General features: G+C 36.5%; 4 protein-coding genes across 7 annotated transcripts in view; 2 read left to right on the top strand and 2 right to left on the bottom strand.

The window, feature by feature from the left end:
- The window catches only part of LOC145978600 (protein IMPACT-like), a 34075-nt gene extending 33007 nt beyond the window's left edge, over positions 1 to 1068 (bottom strand). For all 4 annotated transcript variants that reach the window (XM_083111315.1, XM_083111316.1, XM_083111317.1 and 1 more), the window contains exon 1: positions 944 to 1068. In XM_083111315.1, coding sequence (XP_082967441.1) covers positions 944 to 967 — 24 coding nt within the window. In that variant the 5' untranslated portion in view covers positions 968 to 1068. The remainder of the gene's footprint in view (positions 1 to 943) is intronic.
- A 202-nt stretch (positions 1069 to 1270) lies between these two features.
- Positions 1271 to 2726, top strand: LOC145978843 (mitochondrial inner membrane protease subunit 2). Its single transcript, XM_083111727.1, has 2 exons — positions 1271 to 1379; positions 2171 to 2726. Exon 2 carries the CDS (start codon positions 2190 to 2192, stop codon positions 2724 to 2726), a length of 537 nt encoding a protein of 178 aa, XP_082967853.1. The 5' UTR covers positions 1271 to 1379; positions 2171 to 2189.
- Positions 2727 to 2733: 7 nt separating this feature from the next.
- LOC145978841 (KICSTOR complex protein ITFG2-like) lies at positions 2734 to 7934 on the top strand. Its single transcript, XM_083111725.1, has 3 exons — positions 2734 to 3404; positions 5599 to 5790; positions 7404 to 7934. The coding sequence occupies exons 1-3, from the start codon at positions 2734 to 2736 to the stop codon at positions 7804 to 7806; spliced, it is 1266 nt and encodes a 421-aa protein (XP_082967851.1). The 3' UTR covers positions 7807 to 7934.
- Positions 7935 to 9541: 1607 nt separating this feature from the next.
- Positions 9542 to 23590, bottom strand: LOC145978840 (damage-control phosphatase 1-like). The gene is made up of 6 exons (XM_083111724.1): positions 23121 to 23590; positions 20217 to 20322; positions 15081 to 15316; positions 14296 to 14461; positions 13301 to 13478; positions 9542 to 11776 (listed from the first exon to the last, which is right to left on the bottom strand). Exons 1-6 carry the CDS (start codon positions 23186 to 23188, stop codon positions 11169 to 11171), a joined length of 1362 nt encoding a protein of 453 aa, XP_082967850.1. The 5' UTR covers positions 23189 to 23590; the 3' UTR covers positions 9542 to 11168.
- Positions 23591 to 23653: the final 63 nt, after the last annotated feature.

The following is a 23653-nucleotide window of genomic DNA, read 5'->3' as shown; positions in this document are numbered from 1 at the left end:
CACGGGATGGGAACACATGTAAACTTTTCACTCGTCCTAACCCAAAAAACGATTTGGAGCGAAAAAATGAACAGTAGACGTTACTCTTTCGAGAACATTTCCCATGCTATGAGACATCAACACAACACCGTATCCTCCATAGAGCAGTTCCAGAAAATCCCACCAGATGGCATATCAGATAACTTCAATTGCGAATTGTATGCACATTAAAATCAGTTACTATATATTTATCAAAATAATTTTCAAGGATATTATGATGAACGAATTTGGGGGGGAGCTGCATTCAAGGTCTTGGGGGGGGGGGATGGGCACTCATGCTTCGTTTATAAGACATATCATTAGCTGTGGCACTTACAATCTTACAGCAAGTTTACTGAGATTTCAGGGCGGTGACAGACTGTACATCCTAGAAAATTTCAACTTTTGTTATTTAATAGACAGATTTCAGTGTTTAATTTATTTCAAGATGCGGAAACCCAAATGGCCCCAAGAGCCCGAAGTATAACAAGCGTTTGTCCAATTCCTCGTATCCTGAAGCAAGCACACAGTTTGTTCAACGAATTAGGTTATCGTTGAATGCACACATATAAATAAGCAAAAATTCTAACAGCATTAAAACAAAATCATCACCAAAAATACACAAACCATACACTTTCTCGCGAGTGTACGGGGAATCCCCAGGAAACGAGCTACACCTTAAAAACATTTCCTTTTCACGGGTGTGCAATTATTCAGGGGAACTAGCGATGTACACCATATTCGTAGCTTGATTGTTTTTACGTTGTCACACCGGAAACCTGGAAATTTGAGTCTTCAATAAATCAATTCGAAATTCTTGATTGCAAGGTGAATATGTAACTGAATTTATATATTTTTAAACAAATACAAATGATACAATATAAATATTATGTACAGAGTTCTTTGAATTGCGTTTTCCACTTGCCTGTCTTGATAAATTGTCAACCATGATCAAAATTAAACATTACACATCGAGCATTACACTGTACGTTCATGCAAAGAAAACGTGTAACCAAGAACCAAACACAACCACGTTCTTGTTTGGGTGATCCCCTGATGTCTGCTCACAGAATACCAAATCGTAGCAAGAAATTTTGCCAAGATTTTGTGGTTTCATTTCATAGGTTCTTCGCTCGTGACCGTGATAGGCGTGCATTTTGGAAACAAATCCGTGTGATATTTGTCGATTTGAAAATACCAATAAAAAGGTCCCCATTAGGAATTAAGTAGGGAAAGAAAGGATTTTGGCAGATTATTTCTTGGTTGATTTAGTGTTGTTGGCAACACTGAAACAATTTTTTCGCATCGAAATTAGCAGCTGGCTGTTTACATTTTTCATGATATTTTATGGACAAATAAGAGTAAGGGATGTGTATATTTTCACTATTTACCTTTTAAGCGTTGTGGGTTTTTTATATAGAAACGCAAAAAAGTAATTTTCTGTAGCTTCTCTTATTGCCTTGTACAAAATCAGTGGAAAAGGTTTGAATGGAATTCGTGTTTTTAAAAAATAACTTTGATGAAACAAACATTTCGTAACATCCTAAATTGGATTAATTTCAATATCACTACAGTATAATCGAAATTATACAATAATGTATTTTTTTTCAGTTATTTTTGTTTTTGTAAATATCCCCAGCTAATTGAAGAATGCAGTACAGTGAAGATAAATAAGCTATCAGCCTCTGAAAATCACCATCTGTTGATGCGTGAGGGCTTGTCCACTTCCATAAATTGAACTGTAATATTAGGCCTGAAAGTATGCAGTAGGTTCGTGATTGCAGTGGTTCAAATCATCGCCTTGTAATCAGGAAGACCCGAGCTTAATTTCCCAAATAAATGCGGTTTATTAACTCTATAATCCATTGACCTTTTACTTCTAATTAGGAGATACTTGTCATTGTAGGGACTTATTGAAAAACATACTGAAATTCCTACAACTTAATCCTACACTGAAATTGTTGTTCAATGTTGTACCATGTATCATTTGTGCCATTACCTGACTGAACACCAAATTGGAATATATATCATGGTATTTGTAGTGTATGTTTTTTAACGATTCCATAACAATGGCAATTTTTCTCCTGACTCAACATGTGTCGGTTGACTGACAATATTTTGATTATGATTGGTTTCTTTCCTTTTATTACAGCAAATGCCAAACGTCTCATATGAAATTTCCAGTGTTTTTGAAGTCAGTTTTAATTGGGATACCTGTTGGTGTAACCCTTTTCGACTCTGCAGGTTACATAGCACGGGTAGAAGGTGTATCTATGCAGCCAGCTTTCAATCCAGATTCAGAAACGCCTGATTATATCTATCTAAACAGGTGGTCTGCTCGACAATACAAGATATGTCGAGGAGAAGTTATTTCATTGGTTTCACCTAAAGATCCAGATCAGAAAATAATCAAACGAGTTGTAGGCCTTGAAGGTGATATCATTCATACCATAGGATACAAAAGGCAGTATGTGAAAGTACCTGAGGGGCATTGTTGGGTTGAGGGAGACCACACAGGGCATTCCATGGACTCTAACTCATTTGGTCCTGTATCTCTTGGTTTGATACAAGCCAAAGCAACTCGTATTGTATGGCCACCCCATCGTTGGCAAAAAGTCAAGTGTAATTTGCCTCACAATCGAAAACCTGTAAATGGTGATCTTAGAGAAATCCAACTGAAACTATTAGTAGAAGACAGTACAGACTGACTTAGCAATGCGTTCAGTGTGCTTTGTGAAGAGATTAGAGTTTGATTTTAGTGGAAACATTTTTCAGAATGCTATAACTATAGGCGATGTAAATAATGATAATGAAAATGAACTGGTCATTGGGAACATGGAAGGCGAGTTGGCAGTATTCAAGGGTACTGACCTCAAACCATGGAAACGAGCCACGGATCTTGGTATGATTACTGCAGTTGGAGTGGGCAATCTTTTCAATAATGGAAAAAATGCTTTGGTAGTTGTTTGTGGAGATGGTTGGTGTTATATATTTTACTTAGAACCAGCAATAGATTTGCAGAATGTAGAAAATTCAGAAGAGGCAAAACTGATCCCGATCCATGCACAGCGAATCCCACCGAATACCAAAGTACTTGTCATGGGTGATATAAATAATGATGGAATTGTAGAACTAGTCTTGGGCCTAACTGATCGTGTGGTTCGTTCTTACTGCTGGGAGCAGACAAGTGGCATTCCCAATGATCAGCCATGTGGAAAACTTGTAGGACTTAATAAGTGGGAATGTGCGAATCAGATTGGAACCGTTACAATAAATCATCTAGGGGATGGTTCGGCAAGTCTTTTAGTTGGTCAACCAGGTGGAACAGTCATTCGGATCAAGTTCAACCAAGGAGACAAAGACCAGGATGCAGAAGCTGCAGCAAGGTGAGATTGCTTGATTTGCATTTTATGCTTAAGAACTATCAGAAATCAAAATGTTCTTGGAACAAACAGGCTATATAACGGATTTTAATTTTTCCATTGCAATTACTTTACAGAAAATACAAAACTTATTATTGTGCATTTTATTGCCATTGTTTTATTTGTAATGATTTCAGTGACAAGTAACCATTAATTTACTAGCATTGATATAAGGGTAACATTATAGTATAGGGGAGACGTATTTCTATAAATTTGCAGGAGAAAGTACTTACGGAAATCATTTTCTGTAGTGTTGTGGAAGTTCATGAATGTAGTTTTGATCCATTTTAATGTGAATACATGTTGTTTTCTGTGAAAATCTCTGTCCGACATGCTGTTTCTGCTGCCGCCATTTGCTTTCTGCACAAGAGCACAATGTTCCGTGTGTTAGATGATGTAACCGCGTAGTCAGTGTTTCAAACTCGCCGTGTTTTCACTAGAACATGACTTGTAGAGTATTTTTTTTTCAACTATGCTTGCCTAACCTAACCTTACGGAAAATGGTTTTTGGGGCTAACGTCAATGGTTTGTGGGGGTTATTGTCAATGGTATGTGAGGTATTAGCATTAATTTCAAATCCAGGCACGAAAGTAGGTATTTTCCGGTGAACGAGCTTGCAACACTGCATAAATTGACAAAACACTCGCACAACGTGCCCTGAACCAGTACGCTATCGCCCGCCATAATGTGTTACAGAATCGAAATAACAAGTAACAGTAAGTACTCGTAAATGTAAGAAATAGACATTATCTTTGTTAGAAATGTATTATTTCACCTTAGGAAATGTTCCGCATTCCAAAATAGTACGTTAGCAATGTAAAAAAGTCTGAAATATATGATTTATAGGTGTCTCCCCCATACTATAATAGTACAGATATAAGTTCTGGTATCTGTGGTGTCCTATGGATATTTCAAATTTAATAATCTATTTTGTTTGTGTGTGGTGGCAGGCAGTACTTTCGTAAGGTTCCTTTTAGACATGGAATTTTCATGCTCCATGATTATGGCACGAACATTGTTTACCTAATGCCACATCCTAGACTTTTTCACGTGTAAACTTGTAAATCCTGTAGAGAACAATGGGAATGCTGAAGATACAAAAAAGAATTACCACTGCAGTAACAAAGCAAAACTGAAGTATAATTGTTGGATTTGTGATAAATTTACGACATTCCATTTTTTGTGAGAGTAAATAATTTCCCCTTTACCGTTAATTTTTTCTGCAAGATATAATTGTTTTCATTCTCAGCTATGAAGAAAAGTGCAAGTGTGGTATGCCATTGCATGTTACCGGGATAAACATGAGAGAGAGAGAGAGTATAATTGTATAAACAAATGTAAGAAAATTTTAAAACTTATTTAGATTTGGTAAATAAATTTAAATGTGATATTTATGTTCTAATTTCCCATAATAAAGTAATTTGCTAAATCATGTCTGCACTGGTACCATCAGTAAGAATGTTGCTTTCAGTCCAAAGTGGTACAGATTTGTCCCAGTCGAAAAAAATCATTACAGAACGTGTTTGTTAAGTTAAGAAAGAAGCAAAAATCCCTTATCTCGTAATATTTTGGGATACTTTTGAAAAAGTTGAGGAAAAGGTATACAGTGGAACTTCGATTTTTCATTTTTCTGGAGACCAGGGTGAAAAAACTTAAAATGTGGGAAAATGTAAAATCGAGGTAAATTTTTCAACATTTTGCTATCAAGGTTAAATGTATAATGCAGGAAAATGTAAAATCAGGGAACATGAAATCGGGGTTCCACTGTATACTACAAAACAATTCTTGAAGACTTGAGAGAAATGGCCACTCTGTGAGTGATGCAACTGCGGGGGACTTCCCGCTGTAACGGGCCAACGGAAACTCTAATGTTCGGGCACGCGAAATGTTACCAACTGTTGAAAGGTAGGTACTCCTGCAGCAGCGCCGGCAGCCATTTGTCTCAAGTTAATTCTGCCAGACTGTAGTTATTTCTACTTCTTTAGGTCGGTTGTGACAATGAGTTATGATTACATGCAATAGATGAAAGGCAAAACACGTAGAAATGCTCTACATTAAGACATATGAGAATATGAAGGAAGCTATGTGGGCAATTAAACACACAGGAATTTATACAATATTTGGCAAACTGCTTTATTTCATACTATTTTCTTTACAGTGAACTGTTGTCTACAATGTCTGTGGAGTACCACCCCTTGTCTTCTTCCCGAATGCGTAATCCTAATGTTTCAACAGAAATCCTGGGAGACATAGAGCAAGGGTCCGGAAAGGTAGATGGCAAAGCTGCTCCATATGCTGTGGCTACTTTGGATGGAACATTGATGCTGGCTCAGGAAGAAGATATCTTATGGTGAGATTAACTCAGTTACATATTCACAAATAGCAGAGCTAACATTGATAAAAAAGAAAAAACTTTCAACTTTAAATCTAGTATTCTTACTGTTCTATTAGTCTAAATTTCAATTTCTTGGTTAATATGTATGAATTTCGGAGTTTACATGATCAGAAAGGGAAGAGGGAAAAAAAAATTTAAGGTAAAAAATAACTGAAAAGGCATAAACCAACATGGTCGTAATGACATGATATGAATAATGTATCATCAATGTCAAAATCAACAGAAATGATTTTTTCTTTTCTTTACCACTTTATTTTGAAACTATCTAATACTCTGCAATAGAACAGGTTAATACACAGCAAAGATACCTTCAGCATCTTCCATGTTAATGAGGATTTTCATCTGGACACTTTGAGTATAACGAGGCTCTGGTGCCTGGACATATGGTCAGTATAATCCTCTATGGGACCTGTGTTGTGTGCTGTCCATGCATGTTTGTAATTGTCCCATCATCTATTGCATCTAATCACCATTCTTCCTCATCTTCGCAATTAGCCAAAAGTGGTAGAAACGCAAAGTAAAATAACCCAATTCAATCATTCAATAAATGTTAAAAATATTTCAGAATATTTAGAATACTTTCATAATTTTGCTTAATTTCATGAAAAAATTTGCATGAATCTGTTTTCATTAAAATAAACACAGCTAAAAACCCAAACATCCTTAGCGAGTGTTTAGTAAACTTTGGAAAAATACATTGTTACTGCAGCATTCTGTTGATATTCGCTTCAAATATGAATTTGCTTGTGTATTTTGATGTCAAGCATTATTTTATGCACCTCAAATGATTGAATTCATCCTGGACTGTTTCAGTTCTAGGACTAAACCGATACCATTACAGTGGAGAAAATTATTGTGAATCTTTGTCTGAAGAAGACCCTGTTATAGTGGAACCACAAGCAAAACAACCTGCACAGACCCGCGACTCCTGTGCACCAAACTCCCACGACAAGGGGAGGGGACAGTGAACCATGCTTCCTTATGGCCCGAGCTGAATGGAAAGCTAATGCTGGGACTTTTCGTCCAAGGTTTTTTCCTTGTGGTCTCTCTATAGAGGGTGGAAATTTTACAATAAATTTTGCCTTGGTCAGCATTTGATTGTTTTACCCTTACAGATTCCCATCGATGCATGCTTGAAAATAGTAACAATTAAATTTTTTTTATAAATATTGATGAACATTAGGGTATGAGTGTTCCACTTCAATTATAAGCATTAGTTTACCAGACTTTTGCTGTAAAATATTCAAAAATTACATCAGAATATAAAAATACCTGTTGTGTAGTAACAAAATACAGTTTTTTCACATAGTATTGGTACAAAATCAATTGAAACTTCAAATTTTGCATAACATCCAGGATAGTTTGACTCCACAAAAGTGTTGCATAGCATTTTTGCAGACTTGCACCAACTATCAAAATGGCAGAAAAATGTCAGTCAGTATTGGCAAAATCCAACCAAATTAGTATTGGCTCAGCCCGTTTTTCCCATAGTTGCAGAATAAAATTTATGCAGCAACAGCATAATTACAAGTGTGAGGGATTATTCATATCCACCTTGTCTTCCACAGGTCAATTCAAGTGGACCATCAGCTGTTTGCCTTGACAAAGCTGGACTTAACAGGTGATGGCCGAGATGAAGTGATCGCTTGCTCCTGGGATGGACATACGTACATTCTGAACCTTGAAAAACAGGCAGTGAGGTTCCAGTTTGAAGAATCAGTTGCTTCGTTTTGCTCAGGATATTACAGTCTTTCACCATCCAAAAGTGTACCATGTTTTGTGTACACGTCATTTACTAATAAAGTGTTTCTTTATTATGATGTTCAACTGCCAAGTTTGTATACAAAAAGTTTCAAGAAAGGTGTATGTAGCCATCCAAAATTGAACGAGATCAAAAACATCCCAATTGTGAAGATGGATAGACAACAGTTTCAGCAGTTTTCAAGTTGGTGCTTGTATGGCAAATTTTAGATAATTTTGCAGAGAAAATATATAAATAAATAATTTTTCATACTTTGTTTTTCTTCTTCCATGCTGAAAATATTTTATTTATAATAATTTCATATCACTAGTTACTCAAAATTATGTTTTTCTGGCAAAAGGGTTCCTTATGGAAATTGGTCTCTTATGCACATCAGCCATAAGGAAACTTGTGTAACTCACAGCTGTAATGAACTGTGTGTGCCAGTCTCTGTGATGGAATGGTCAACATGAAATGTTACGAAGCCAGAGGCATGGGTGTATCCTTGCGTTTGTCTAAATGGCATTTCATCAGTTCATCCCCATCTTTGCAATCCAAGAGAGAGAAGCACAACAATAAATAATCAAATTAGAAAAGGAAATAATGGTGATGGTGTTTTATTTCCACTACATCCAAGGATAAAGAATACATGAAAATATACTAAAAAATTAATACATATACATGTACATCTTGGTAAAAATTGTATTTTAACAACTTTCAAGAGAGAAAAATAAATACTTTCTTACAATGGGTTATATGAACATAAGAAGAAAAGTTTTATGGCAACCTAAGTTGTTAGTAAATGTAACAAAAACATTTTAGTGACTATTACACCAAAAAATTACAATGTTAGGACAACAATCGATAAGAATCCATAATAATATATCCATTGTACATAACAGTTTAAACACCTTAACACAATGAAAAATGTATGCTTCAATGAATGCTATGGGTATAATAAATTGTTTTTGATTTGTGTGTGTGTGTGTCTGTTAACCCCCCCCCCCCCTCCTCCATGTCGCCCTCTTCAGATTCTTGAACAAAGAATGAATATTCAATAGCTATTACACAAATTTTTCACTAATAATAATGTCCAAAGGAATATTTGCTTTACAAGTATATTACTTTAGTTTGGCTGTCTAGAAAAGGTTAAATCCTTTTTCAAGAAATAGCTGTAAATGAACATTAGAAACATTAGACAGCTTATGTATCACAATAGTAATATAAGGCATTGCAATGAAGCAAAATAATAATAATATGGAAGATTAATAGGGAGCATGTTCCCAGGTGTTGTGAAAATCATGTTCTATTGCTCAAAGTAATGAAAAGTAAAACTCCACGTCACTTTTGTTAAATAAAACTGAAGTTGTTTTCCATATGTTCATATTTTTTCAAACAACAAATAATTTTCTATGATATTTTTTGTTTGTCTTGTCAAATTGATATAAATCGGTGAACGCAGCACTAGAGAACAGTTTTACAAGACATGTATTTTTAAAACTTCTCATAGGGACCCAGAATATTTGAATCGCCCTCTGGAAGACAAACACAGCCTCTGTCAGGCTATGTTTTATTTTTAAATGACAGATTATTATAGATTGCCAGCAAATGTTCAACTTACTGGGGAGAATGTGTATATTAACTGCCCTCAGTTAAGAATGAAGAATATAGGGAACATCATAGTTACATGTTATACACATCTTACACCATACCCAAAATGGAAAATGCCATTGATCTAGATGGAGTAAAACCACAGCTCCCTATGAAACTCATAATTTCACATGAACATATATGAAGTGAAGTTCTTTCAATTTGCTTATTATTTGGTGAAAGACAGGTTAGACAAGTTCACTTCCCCGCCCCCTCCCTCTGCACACACACACGCAATTACAAAAGAATTGTGCTAAGTAGAAAAGATGCTATCTGTTCCATGATTGGTGCAAGACTATGTCACATGATCTGTCCTTTCCAGTTCTAATGCATGTGTATGATAAAGATATTTGCACATACTTTGGCAAGGTTTAATGATAGAAATAAAGGTCAACTTTTACTCAGTCCGCAAATTTCATACACATAACTTGTAGCCTTTCAAGACAAGTGAGTTAAAAAATGTGCAACTGGACTCAAATCAAAAGAGGTGTGGTAGTTTCTAGGTTCCAACTAGCTTTCCTAGTACTGTAATGATATCACAGTGAAAAATTATTATAGATGTGGATAAATCCACTTGTCCTGGTGTCTTGGCCTATGAAATTCAACATTTGAAATTGCTGTTTATGTAAACATATAGAGTCTAGTAATGATCAAGACTTGGAGCTCATGTGCAAAATACAAGGTTTTCCTAAAGTCCATCCCACATTTAAATTCATTATAACTTTGTAACGAACCGAGATATTTCAGTGAAATAAAGTTTGTACTTCTCAGCAGTCTTTAAAATTTTACCTAGTAACACTGCATACCTGTTATCCTCATCGCCCCACCTCCAACTGGGCACCATTCACATCGATGCATTCCTTCAATTTCGTCCTTAAACCCAGAATAGCTTTCCAGTGCTGTTCATCCGAAATGCCCTGCAATGACTGCAGATATCTTTGCTTTGAGGTCATCAAGATCTTTTCCGCGTACACTTCCATCTTGACATGTCCCCACAGTCAAAAGTCACATGGGGCCAGAACTGGGGACCTTGCAGGCCATGATGTGGATACTCTGCGGCCTATCCACCTGCCTCCAAATTCATGACCCAGGAAGTTTCTGACTGGAAGAGCGACATGGGGAGGTGTCTTGTCTTGCTGGAAGTGCACGTCATCCTTGATACCAAGTGCAATCAGCTGGGGAAGGAAGAACAACGTCTGTAGCATGTTGAAGTCGGAAGCACCCATCACGATATCTTCCTCTCAGAAGGAATGCCCGATTAGGTGATCTGTTGACACAGCACACAACACATTCAATTTTGGGGTATCCCTCTCGTAGGTTTGGAATCCGTGCACCAGAACGCATGATTTCAGCTCTGCATACCACAAAACGCACTGACGTCTGAATCAACACCATCTTGGAATCACCTGATACCTCACAGTCACGTAATCCTCTCACCATGCAGTTTTGCCAGGTAAAACTTTAAAGACTGCTGTGAGGTACAAACTTTATTTCACTGAAATATCTCTGTCCGTTACAAAGTTCTAGTGAATTTAAATGTGGGAAGGAATTTAAGGAAAACCTTGTAATATAATAATAATAATAATTCAATTTCAGAAAAACGATTGTGGAGGATACTAAAACTCTTGAATGTAAGTTTTGGGTGAAATGGAATAAAACAAAATTAGTGTCACACACAACATGAAATTGCATTGAAAATCATGATAGGAGAACCTAATTTACTAAATTTAAAGAGTATTTTTACAAACAACAACTTTACATTAACATTTCATTTAATAAGTATTACACAACAGATGTGTTTATTTTTTCCCCCGTTCTTTAATGAAATCACTGTCCTTCTGCTTGAGCTTGGTGATCATTTTCAATAAATCAAGAACTCATTTAAAAAAATATTCAGAGCATAAAAAATAAAGCTGTACATGAGCCTCTTAACTATGAAGAATTATTTTATATCACTGCAAAATTGTACCACAGCAAACTCACCAGATATCATCCAGTTAGGATGCAATTTTGAAAGTTCGTCTGCTTGACCTGGTTTCAGCCCTACAACTACATCTGCTTTTAATGTTCGAAGAGAGATTAGTTTTGCAGGATGAAATCCCCGAAGACACTTTGTAAAGATTTCTGTTGTGTCCCAGTTTATATCACCAACTAACTTCCTGTAATTCAAATCCCCTTTAAAAATAACGAGATTTGCTTCGGAAAGCTTGCTGTACAACTTCCTGTCTATTTCTTTCATTCTACTGTAATCATACGGAAGTGTCCAGAATGTTTCTTCCTCGATCGTCCATTTCCCCATTGCCACATACGATTTCCACTTTTCAGCAAGTGACTGCACAAGTTCACAATCTACAGATGAATCACTTTTATCGCTGGCCTTTATAAGGGAACTTATTGTCCAGTGTATATCAGGAACAAGAGCATCCGAGACAAACCACGGAATTGCTTTCACATAGAACCTGATCTTATCTGCCAATCCAAATGAACACAGGAATTCAGCTAAGCAGAAGTCTGTGTATAGTTCAAAGCCAGCATTATCCAGAACCAAGTCTGAAATAGAACAAAAGTTCTCTCATTGCATTTCTAAGCATGACACCACTAGACATGTTCCTGCACAGAATCAATTGTAATTTACATCACAATTTACATCACAAAACACAATTTTTGTTATACCGGTCCTTCTCTTAAAGTAAAACTTTGGTCAGTTTAATCAAGATATTGTAAATAAATACAGGGTGTCCCACGAACGGCGCAACTGGGAATTAAGAATGGCGTTACTTTGTAACCGAAACCTGTACATACATAAGTCCTACACCAAATGTTAGCCCTGTCCAAGTACATATTTTTAAACATAGAAACAACAAACGGGGTGCAGTGTTGTTCATGCAGTGTTGCCAAATGTAAGTGAAAGTGTAAATATATTTTTCCACAAAGCATGGAAAATTGCATGTCAAACATTCGTACGGAAATTTGGATGTCAATTTCCATCTTGGGTAGGTGGACTATTTTGCCATCTATAGTTCAGAGAAGAAAACCGATCGTTCTCACGTATAGCCAATTCTGAAATGCCTCGTAAAGGCGTACTGGTCCAAATGGGTGTTTTAAAAAAATTATGAGGTACGTTGGCAACACTGTTGATGTTTGAAGGCAGCAAAAGGTGTGTTTAGTGATGGTCTATGACATGGAAATACTGGAAACAGGAAAAAAAGAAAATAAAAATTATGGTGAAAAAAGTGTCACTTACCTACTCCTGGCAACCAGATTTTTTTTTTCCTGTGGGGTTATTTGAAACAAACAGTTTACATTAATAACCCAAGAACACTTGATGATCTAAAAATAAACATTTGCACAGCCATTAACAATATAAACCAATCAACCTTGCATAAAGTTGCTTCCAACATGATAAAACGTGTTGATGAATGCCTCAGGGAAAATGGTTGTCATTTTCAACATCTTTTGTAAAGCTACACTGCCTGTTACGTGCATTGCATGGTTGCCAGGAGTAGGTAAGTAACACTTTTTTCACCATAATTTTCATTTTCTTTTTTTCCTGTTTCCAGTATTTCCATGTCATAGACCATCACTAAACACACCTTTTGTTGCCTTCAAACATCAACAGTGTTGCCACTGCACCTCATATTTTTTTAAAAACGCCCATTTGGACCGGTACGCCTTTACGAGGCATTTCAGAATTGGCTATACGCGAAAACGATCGGTTTTCTTCTCTGAACTATAGATGGTGAAATAGTCCACCTACCCAAGATGGAAATTGACATCCAAATTTCCGTACGAATGTTTGACATGCAATTTTCCATGCTTTGTGGAAAAATATATTTACACTTTCACTTACATTTGGCAACACTGCACCCCGTTTGTTGTTTCTATGTTTAAAAATATCTACTTGGACAGGGCTAACATTTGGTGTAGGACTTATGTATGTACAGGTTTCGGTTACAAAGTAACGCCACTCTTAATTCCCAGTTGCGCCGTTCGTGGGACACCCGTTAGTATAGCCCCAATTTAGCATAATATTTCTTAAAGCAAATAAGTAAAACATATGCGAGATGTACATACCAACAACAACTTCCTTCCCTTCATTCCGTGAGGTTGTCAATACTTCCCATATATTTTCTGCATCGTTCACTAAAATAAACTTTTCAAGTTGGCTCAGTTGTTCCAAGGGATCAATTTTCTGGCTATTTTCCAAACCAACTGATATGGACAAATCACACTTATTGCCCCATAGATTAACCTGCAAGAAATAAAGCATTCTGCTCACGTCAAGTATAGGAGAAAAAAAACTGGATAAAGGATGTCAAAGTCATTTCTATTTACTGTAAGAGGTATGTTAAGATTTGTTTGTTTGCATTTCATTATAGTGGCAATGAGTGTGAAAGATTTTTATTAGATAGAAGAATACACATGTACCCATGCTGGGACTGGAAACCAGTTCCCTTAATGCAAGTGCCCAACTACTGAGGCGGCAAGCATGTCAAAAGTTGCTACAAGTTGGCTATTCTAACGGCATGCTATTTACAGTCACACTAATTAGTACAATTTGAGAATTAAAGTGTACATAGTATAATGAATAGAGCCCAGATTTTCCCTGAATGCCTATTCTTTTACTGTGAACAGATTTGCTTTCATTACAAAAGTATGTTTCAGGGTAAGTGCTTTAAATCTTTTAAAAGAAAAAGGAACAGAATAATGGTTTACATGTGTTTTGGTGCAGGCCTGGATTTATACATGTGGAAGCATGGGGCTAATAGCATCATAAGTCCTCCATATACTGTACATATAATTTCAGTTGATACTTTTGGGCCAAGTTACATCAGATAGTTACTCCATCATGGAAGCTAAACGCAAGCATTCTGTCACTTCTGTAACTCAACTTGCAGGAGAAAGTTGCTGACTGCGAACATGACGTGAAGAGCCACCCTCAAAAATAATCAAAATTCATGACAACAAGGCCCAGTCACTGATGGATTTGATATGGAATGACTAGTAAAATAAGAATAAAAATACTGAACACAATCTTGAATACTACGACACTATTTACTGAAACTCACCTCTATTAACCGCATTAATTCTTTCTTCACAACTGGTTGATTTGATGAAGCAACATCTTGAACAACCTTGGTCATGTGTTGAGCAAGAATTGAGATTGCTTCAAGAGAAGATAACAAAGCATTCTGTTTTTGAGAACAAAATGGGTCAAAATTCTTCATACATTTACTGAAATAGAAAAACAGTTATTAGACTATTATTATCAGCAGGATGATGAAAGAGGAAATCAACTGATTAAATGCACAAACCACTTTTGTTTTATTATATCGCTATTTACAATGTCCATCCATATAAACATTCCTTAAAAATGATTACAACACAATATGGAAAGACCAATAATATATTTTTTGCCAATACTGCTAATCTACTAATAAAAAAATATCCATCACCGATATTCTACAAATCTGATGTAAAATTGCAAATGTTCCTTGGAGAACATGAATGGTTTATTAACCTTTTTAATTAATGTGACATGAAATTCTTCACATCAGTCTCAAAACAAAGACTAAGACAGACAACTTTGACAACCGATTCTGAAGGAAATTTAATCTAACAACAAAATAATGTGAACATGAACACAAGTGATATCTAATAAACCAATCTGAAATTAAGTGCAACAACAATAGGTGATTTTAGCCACATACGTTTTTACATAATCTGCTGTGGAACTGATAGAATGCCAATCAACAGTCTTCTGTGAATTGTAACAATAGTCACTGAAATTGATAGCAAGTATTTATTTTCACTAGTTGCGTGGAATCATTACGCAAGTGAATATTATACTTACTTCGTTACAAAGCCCTCTTTGATCCTTCTGTAAAAGTAGCATTCCACATACAGCCAGGGTGTCTCAAACCATTTCGGTTCCTTCCCTATGCTGTTTTGCAATTCTTGTAGAGATGTATTCCACAGTGGAGTATCTTCTTCATTGCATGCTAGATGTATTAATACCTTGTTGGTTTGCATTTCATTTTTCAATTTTGAGAAAAACCCAATGATCGACTTGAGCTCTTCCTTTGCTTCCTATAAGAATTTACTATATTTTAGGTCCACACAAATTTAACAAGCAAAAGGTAAATTAAAAGGTTGGATTAGACAATTTTATTGTTGTACGTGATTTTATAAACATGTCAGTTTTGAGATTAATTAATTTTAACATATCTCCATATTTTATCTTAATACAGATATTACTAACTGATATACTTAAAATTAACTTATAAAAATTTTAACAATAATAATAATTATAACAAACTACATTCAAAGAGGCATTCCATTTACATTTGTGGCAATGTTTCAGTACTTTGCACAATATTATTAACAGGCCAAATGTTGATATTCTTTACTAGAGCCCGGAAGTTTGGCAAAATGCCTCTTTTTATCTACTGCATATATTGATAAAATTTTTCCTGATATACATTTTTTATGTTGTTTTGAATGTTTTAGAAGCCTTTTAATTTTGCCTATTTGGGACCCCACTGCCTATTTTTAATTGTAATGTCTTTTTTTTTTGCCTTTTTCAATGAAATTTGACAATTTTTTTTAAAAAAATGTGTATATAAATTATTTTTCTCCCAAAAAACGTTGTTGGCATTTATTTTTCTTCCGTTTATTGTGTGAATAATTTTCGCCTTATTTAAGTAATATTGAACTCACGCATGTTTCAACATTGCCGAAGGAGAAAAGTGTGAGTTAGGATATTGCCTTTCGGTTAACATTTCCTTGTGCATGATTGACTGCTGAAAACCTGTTGCAGAACACCTGCACAATTATGTCATCACGTCCAACATCCGTGTCAGGAGGTTATTGACAAGAAACAGCACTAATGCCCAAGGGCCTTTGCATGGGTTCCAAAATCAAGTTCTCTCTTTAGTTTAGTTCTGCACTTTGGAGGGAAAGGATCATGTAGTCATCATGCTGTGTGAATTTGGTGAAAGCACATTTTCGACAGACGGAACTATTCTTCTCTGCAAGATATGTGAAAAAACAATCAACCATGAGAAAAATACTTTATCTCAGCATGTGTCAACAGCAAAACATAAATCTGAAGCTGCTAAAATGATCGGACAGAAGAAGATATCTGTAATTTCAACAGTGGGCACTTCATCCAACAGACAATCTCTGTTTTCTCTTGAACTGTGCAAAGCTTTCATGGAAGCAGGAATACCTTTCTGGAAAGTGGAAAACAAGTCATTGAGGAAATTCCTGGAGAAATACACTAAAGAAACGGTGCCGTCGGAATCTATGCTGCGGAAAACATATTTAAGCGTCTGCTACGAAGAAGCTCTGCAAAGAATTCGTGCTGAAGTTGTTGGAAAGAAGATTTGGATTTCAATAGATGAAACTACTGACGCTATGGGATGCTACATAGCCAACGTCATCATAGGAACTATGGAACCAACATGCGGAGAATCCTCGTCATTTCTTCTCACGCCAGAACAACTAGAGAGAGCCAATGGTTCTTCAATAGCTCAGTTATTCTCATATTCCCTACTTCTGCTCTGGCCAGATGGTGTACATCACGATGACGTGTTACTTTTTATCAGTGATGCAGCTCCCTGTATGAAGAAGGCTGCCATAGCATTGAAAATTATTTTCCCGAACATGCTTCATATCACATGTGTAGACCACGCAATGCACAGGATCGCCGAAAAAGTTAGTGTTGCACCCAAAAGTGGACAGGTTGATTTCGAACACACAGAAGTATTTCTGAAATCTCCCTCTCGAACCTGAAAATTTCAGGAAGTTGCGCCTGATCTTAGTTTACCTCCGCAACCAGTCTTGACGAGATGGGGAACCTGGATATCAGCAGCTATATATTATGCTAACAACCTTGAAAAACTCAGTGAGTTGATTGATGCTCTTCCAGAAAATGAAGTGGGTTCAATTCGTGAAGTGAAAAAATTTCTGTGCTATTCAGAACTGAACAATTAACTGTCATTTATTTTTGCACATTATGGTACATTGCCAGAGACAATTACAAAGCTAGAAAAAAGAGGTGAGACTCTTATAGCATCCATGAAAATCTTCGAGGAATCTATGCAGCAGATGATGGAAGTGCCAAAAGGGGTCAGCTGTTGCGGAAAAGTGCAAACGGGTAGTGAGTGCAAATGAGGACTTGAAACAATTGAAAACAATTTGTGACATTCTAAAAGGTGAAAATGCTGTTACCGAAATGAGTCCAGCTACGTTAGCTTGTTTTATGTATGCTCCAATAACTTCTGTCGAAGTAGAAAGATCATTTTCTATTATGAAAAACATTCTCTCTGAGAGAGGACTATGAATGAATGTTGAGAACTTCATTCATGATGGAAATTATAGATAAAAGTAAGGGACTTCCAAATATGCCTTTTTTTTTTCATTTTTAGTGCCTATTTTCCACATTATAAATGCCTTCTTGCGTGCCTATTTTTACAAAAATAAATGCCTGAACTTCCGGGCTCTATTCATTACATAACAAAGCCTTTTACACAGCTTGATACTACTTTTTTTCAGTACCTTTGACACACTGTACCCCCTGGAGAACATGAAATGTTTTGCATGGTTTATGAAGGTATTGTTGTTTATGAATGTTTTCAGTTGATTTTAGCTCACGGAAATGTGTTCTTATGAAGTAAAGTACGTCTGTTACCTTAGTGTGTTACTTTACCATGTAGCAGAACAGCCCGAAGACTTCGCACAAGTGAATATAGCACCCAACAGCAGCTATAATTTTGCGTACTTAGGATTGCTAGGTTTTGTACTGATAATTATTTCCAACATGTTCTTTTGCTATTTTAGTAAAGAAACTGCATTTGGTAAGTAATTTCTCCTGTAAATTTGAAGAAATCCGTTTGTCCGATACGAGAAATTTACAGTTTTTACCAGTGGCGAAGCATCCTATGAGGCCGGGCCTACCCTAATATATTTGTCTATTACAGATTATTTTATTACTTATAAATTTCATTAAACGACGCTTAATAAAAGAAAACTGAAATTCTAGGTCTTCCGATAATTACCGCAAGTTTGCAACCCTGCCTGGAACCGTATCTGCGCATTCAGCGAGGCCCGCCTGAGTGTGCAGCTGGTGCCATAACAACCTATGTGATTCATGCGGGAAAGCATAATTTCAGGGGCACGTTCGCCTGTAATGTAAACTGAGAGTCCTGCCTCTTTTCTCTCTCTCACCCTCTCTCCTTGACTTCCGAAGAGTGGTGATCGTGTGCGAGCACGTGACGAAGCAGGCAGTGGACGTACAGAGCTTGTTGAGAAGCAGCGTTTCCATGGAAGATTCAGAGCTGTGCCGGGAGCAGAGCACACCCAGCTGCTAACATGTAGCGAAAATGTGTTGCTCACACCTCTAAGCCTGGCCTCCTAACCTATCAAAGTAGGCATTATTAGAATTCTAACTGCAAATAATGCATGTAAGTGGGTTACCAGTGTTAAGTTTGGTGCTTTCAGCTCTTTTGAGGAACCGCTTTTCGCGAAGTGTTATCTGCTGGATGTGGCACACACAAATCTCGATTCAGAGAGGGAAAGTATTTTATTTCTTTGAGGAAAGGGATATTGAGGCGAAATTTCCTTTCATGATTAGTGACTTGACTGAAAATGCGCTACTTTTAAAATGGGGCAAAGTACGTACAATGCAAACGTAGAGAAAATCCATGTTACTGAAATTATCTGGTCGGTGTGTTACATAGAAAGGTGTCCGTGTTCTCATTTAGCATTTTAGCATTTTCTAAATCATATTATAATTTTTTTTAAAAAATTCGCCTGTTGAAGAAGAATTATATGCATAAAAGAGTTAAAAAGAAATACTTGATTGATAGATTTAGTTTATTTTACTTGACTTTCTGCCATTTTTGGCTAATTGGGAAGATGAGAATGAGCGATAATATGATGACATTGACGAAGGGACACTCACAAAGAACACCTATGCCCAGGAGGGGATTCGAACCTGAGGCCCTTGTGGTAGCACGCTGTTATAACCAATCTGCCGTGGAGGTCAGCATTAAAAAGAAATAAACGCTAAGTGACGATCAAGTGAACAAACCATTTCTGTAATGCGAGAAACATTTACAATACTGTTATTGAAGTAGCAAATAATTTTTACGAGGAGCTTTAATGTAACAAATGTAAGATGGCTAGGGCCTGACAGAACAGCTTTTTCATTGGGTGACCCGTGGTCAGAACATCGAGTCCCATCGTCACTGTTTTCTGATCTTCGAGACAGAAGCACCTTTATTCTCAGATATCTAATCGAGACTAGATTAAAGCAGAATCTGAACCAATGCCTCCAGAGGGAATCAAACCTTCTACTTCTTGATTATAAAGCGAGAGCATTAATCACTACATTATCCTTTACAATCACCATCCCGACTTTTTAGAACATTAGTAGACGAGATTCAGGCAATATGTTATCTTTTATTTTCTAGGGGCTATATTTTAACATAATAATGTTTAAAAAAATCACATCTTCCCCTCCCCCCAATCCCTGCTCCGTCCTGTGCCTACCCTTCCAGAGACAGCATGCTTCGCCACTGGTTTTTACTAACAAAAAGCAGCGAAAGTACTCCAAAATTGCAGGTTTTAACTTATGTGGGCCATACTCTGGGATCAAATATCTCCGTTATTTGTGTTTTCCGGGTGCTGGAACCAATTTTATATTAGATAAAACATCGAAATCTGTAGATTAAAATTAAAATCAAGGTACTTTTTAGGGGGTACAGTGGGTCAACGGCCCCCTTTGTAGTAACAACATTCATTAAAAAAAATTATGTAAAAAAACAATTGAACGGATTTGTGTTGAATACTTATATTTGTGTTTTTTAGCATTGTCAGCGGAAATTAATAAATGATGTGTACAATTACAAGCAGCAATATTTTTTGTCGATATAAATAAGCCAAGAAGGATGAATAAAAGGGCTACCGGTACTTTTTTTCATACCTCTCCATATTCTTCACATAACTTCTCTTTGTCACGACATAACTGATCTATTATTTTAGTGAGGATCACAGGAAGACGGTCCTTAATGGTAACATATGCAAAACTCCTGGAAAAAGAAACATAATGACAGCCAATATGACTACTTAAATAATTCTTAAAGACAATGCAATTAAGAGAATTCATGAAGAAAACTAGGCACGTTAGGATGTAAATCTACAAGTACAAATTGTCACTTTTAATTCCCACACCCCATTGTCTTGTTATTCCTTGTTCTTTACCTGCGACATGAACTATAAATGTCAATACCACTTAATATTAGCATACACTGACAATATTGGAGGAGGGAAGGGGATAGGCATCCTCATAATACCCTCCAGAAAACAAGTACAACTGGGGGAAATACATTTTCATTCAGCACAAATACATGTCTTCTGTATGGCATTTAAGGTTATGTAATTCCAGAGATACTTCTTTTTGAACTTTATTTATTTAGTGCCTCTTTGCTGCCACTTTTGGTTAATTTTGGTGACGAGGATGAGTGATTACATGAAACTGATGATGATCACAAAGAACATCCATGCCTGGCCCGGAACTTGATCCTGGTAACTTTGGTGGTGAGACTCAAAGTTGACTACTTAACAGGTTTGAGCACCAAGCTGGAAGCACTGTTATTATGGTGCAACACACCCTGAATTATTGAGAGAAGCATATGTTGCATTTCAGCAATTTTGGTGAAGTGTTTGAGTTTGTCTTTAAGTCAACTATATAAGGGGTTCAGAGCACAAATGGTGTACTTCCACTTTCATGGAAATGGAGTTACATGTATAACTTAGAACTATAAACATTTCAGTGCTAGAAGTAACCATCTCCTTAGTTTCAAATTCTTGCTCATAAAGGCTTTCTTTATGCTCCAACAGCTAACATAGTACTAAGTTATTTAAATGTGTCTTTTTCTTAAAATTGTCTTGAATGGAATGCCACTTGTGCTGTGAACCCATCTCTCTGTCTCTCCCTCTCACACACACACATGTAAAAGATTGTAACGAAATCTACTGGACTTTTATTCCTTAAAGTTGGCAAGCAATAACAATAATGTATGACTGTGATAATTCATACATTTATTCAACATTAATAATTCATTAATAATAACTACTTTATAATAATGGTAAATATGCAATAATGCCCGGACACCTTTGACTCATTTATTTCCTCAATTTTACCACTGGTACTTACCTTTTCTGCATTGCGGAACATTCTTTAAGGTGAAGTTATGCCTTTTTCCATAAAATAGTGTCAACTTTTGATATTATTTGTATTCCTTGTTCTGCTTGGGTAACAGACAATATGGCATGCACTCGTCATGGATCATCGTGCCGTGCTTGTGTTTTGTCGTGGGTATGCAGTGTTTCAACCTTATTAACCGAAAAATACCTACTTTTGTGTTCATTATGTCATTACAAACCACTGACGGATAGCCCCAAAAAACCATTCACGTTAGCCCCAAAAACCATTCACGATAGCCCCAAAAACCATTTCTGGCAAGGTTAGGTTAGGTTGGGTTAGGTAAGCATAGTTAAAAAAAAAAATTCTCGTAAAAAAAATGCACATTTGGAAACACTGACGAGACCGTGTGCCTTTCGACGCTCTCGCCATCTGCACACACACAATGGAAACAACAGCATAAAATGGCAGGCAATGCAAGTTTCTTACGTAAAAAGTGATTAATTCTTGTTCAGCAGCATTCAAATACGAAGTTTTTAGTTTCCCGTGAAAGAAAATACCTCCAAGAACGTCCAGAATGCTAAAGAAACTCATTTCAGTAAGTACTTTGCAGGCCCGTAGCCAGGTAGGGGCCAGGGGGGCTCAGCCCCCCCTGACATGGTCGCCAGCCCCCTTGATATTAGGTAAAACTATTTTGTAATCTAATTTGTTTGGTTGAAGAGTGAAAATGTAGACAGAATATATTATTTTGTTCACAACTTCGTTCGTTCATCCTGTTTATGAACAGAAGTCTAAGCAGCGGCAAGTGTTTAGAATATTCTCTAGACTTTAGAAAGTTCCTTCATAGGGAGCCTTTTTATCTGTACCTTTCCTGCCGCTGTTGCAGCCACTCGTTTGACAGAAATCTGTGACTTTGATGTCATTATCCACATTCCTTCCGCATCTGCATCAAATGTCAACAGATCCCAAGTTTTATTCCTTTGGCCAGGAGTGGAATATACGGTAGGCACTATGATTGAAGTGAATATTGTACATTTTAACATGTATGATATAAATATGTATCATCAAAAATAGTATAGTGTGTGTATTAAGGGATGGTGTCAGTAGAAATTATTAGCACTTCAAGAGATGTTTCAGAAGATCTGGAAAAAAACTGTAGTATTTGTATGATATTCCTAAAATTTATATTTTAAATTAACTTAATATCCCCTGACACACATAATTTACCTTCATTTAATACTAATAAACTTTTAAAAAATGGACTTGGTTTACAAAGCCCCCCCTAATAACACGTGAGCCCCCCCCCCCCTGGAGGTCAGTTCTAGCTACGGGCCTGGTACTTTCTCACTGTAAATTTGAAGAAATCCGTCCGGGCGATATCGCATATTTACCATAAGAATATTCAAGAGTATTTTCTCGTTTTCAAGTAATGAGACTTTGGTAAATCGTTGACCCCATGGCCCACTACGCAAGGGTGGACCGTACTACATCAAGTTAGGCTCTTGTCTGTAACGTTTTACTGGCTCTTTGTACTTCAACTATGAAAAATCTTAACACACATATGTACCAAATAATAAACTTAGGAGGCTCTCTAAATCTTAAATTTTCTTCAGGCAGGTTTAGTGAGATCCTGTGTTGTTAATATTAGTAGTAGTAGTATTCAAATCAAGTAAGATCACAAACCTAATATATTTTCCACTAAGTGGAACACTGGGAGGCGTTGGTATATCTTCACAAGTATTGTCCAACATCTTCCTAATTACTGAACACAACGGAAGAAAGAACTATAAGACGATGACTCCTATAGCAAGCTTCATTACATCATTTTATTGGCACAAAAACACAAGTGGTCACGTCACATGTGTTTGTGCCGGCAGACGACCCAGGAGCTCTTTCCAACTTCACTAGTCATTTTCATATTATATGTACTGTCAAATTGACAAGTAAAAATACCTTCGCCCCCACATTTGATAAAAACACAAAATTGACAGATCTAAAGACATCCAATCGAATCTAGGTTCAGGATTTCTGTTTTTAAAATACTCCACTTGTGGATCGATTCCATAGGCTTTGGTTTGACGTTTTTTCACCGACGAAATTCGTCTGTGATTTGTAGTCTCACTTATCACACACCGCATTCAGCACTTTTCTACTGTTTTTGTCTCTGTCTGTCAGCTAGGATTGATTTCGGTGTTAGGTTTAGGGCTATTGGCATA

Source organism: Lepisma saccharinum, chromosome 25 (assembly GCF_977018435.1).
Source record: "Lepisma saccharinum chromosome 25, izLepSacc3.1, whole genome shotgun sequence".
Lineage (NCBI taxonomy): Eukaryota > Metazoa > Arthropoda > Insecta > Zygentoma > Lepismatidae > Lepisma > Lepisma saccharinum.
This window is presented reverse-complemented; position numbering and strand designations above follow the sequence as displayed.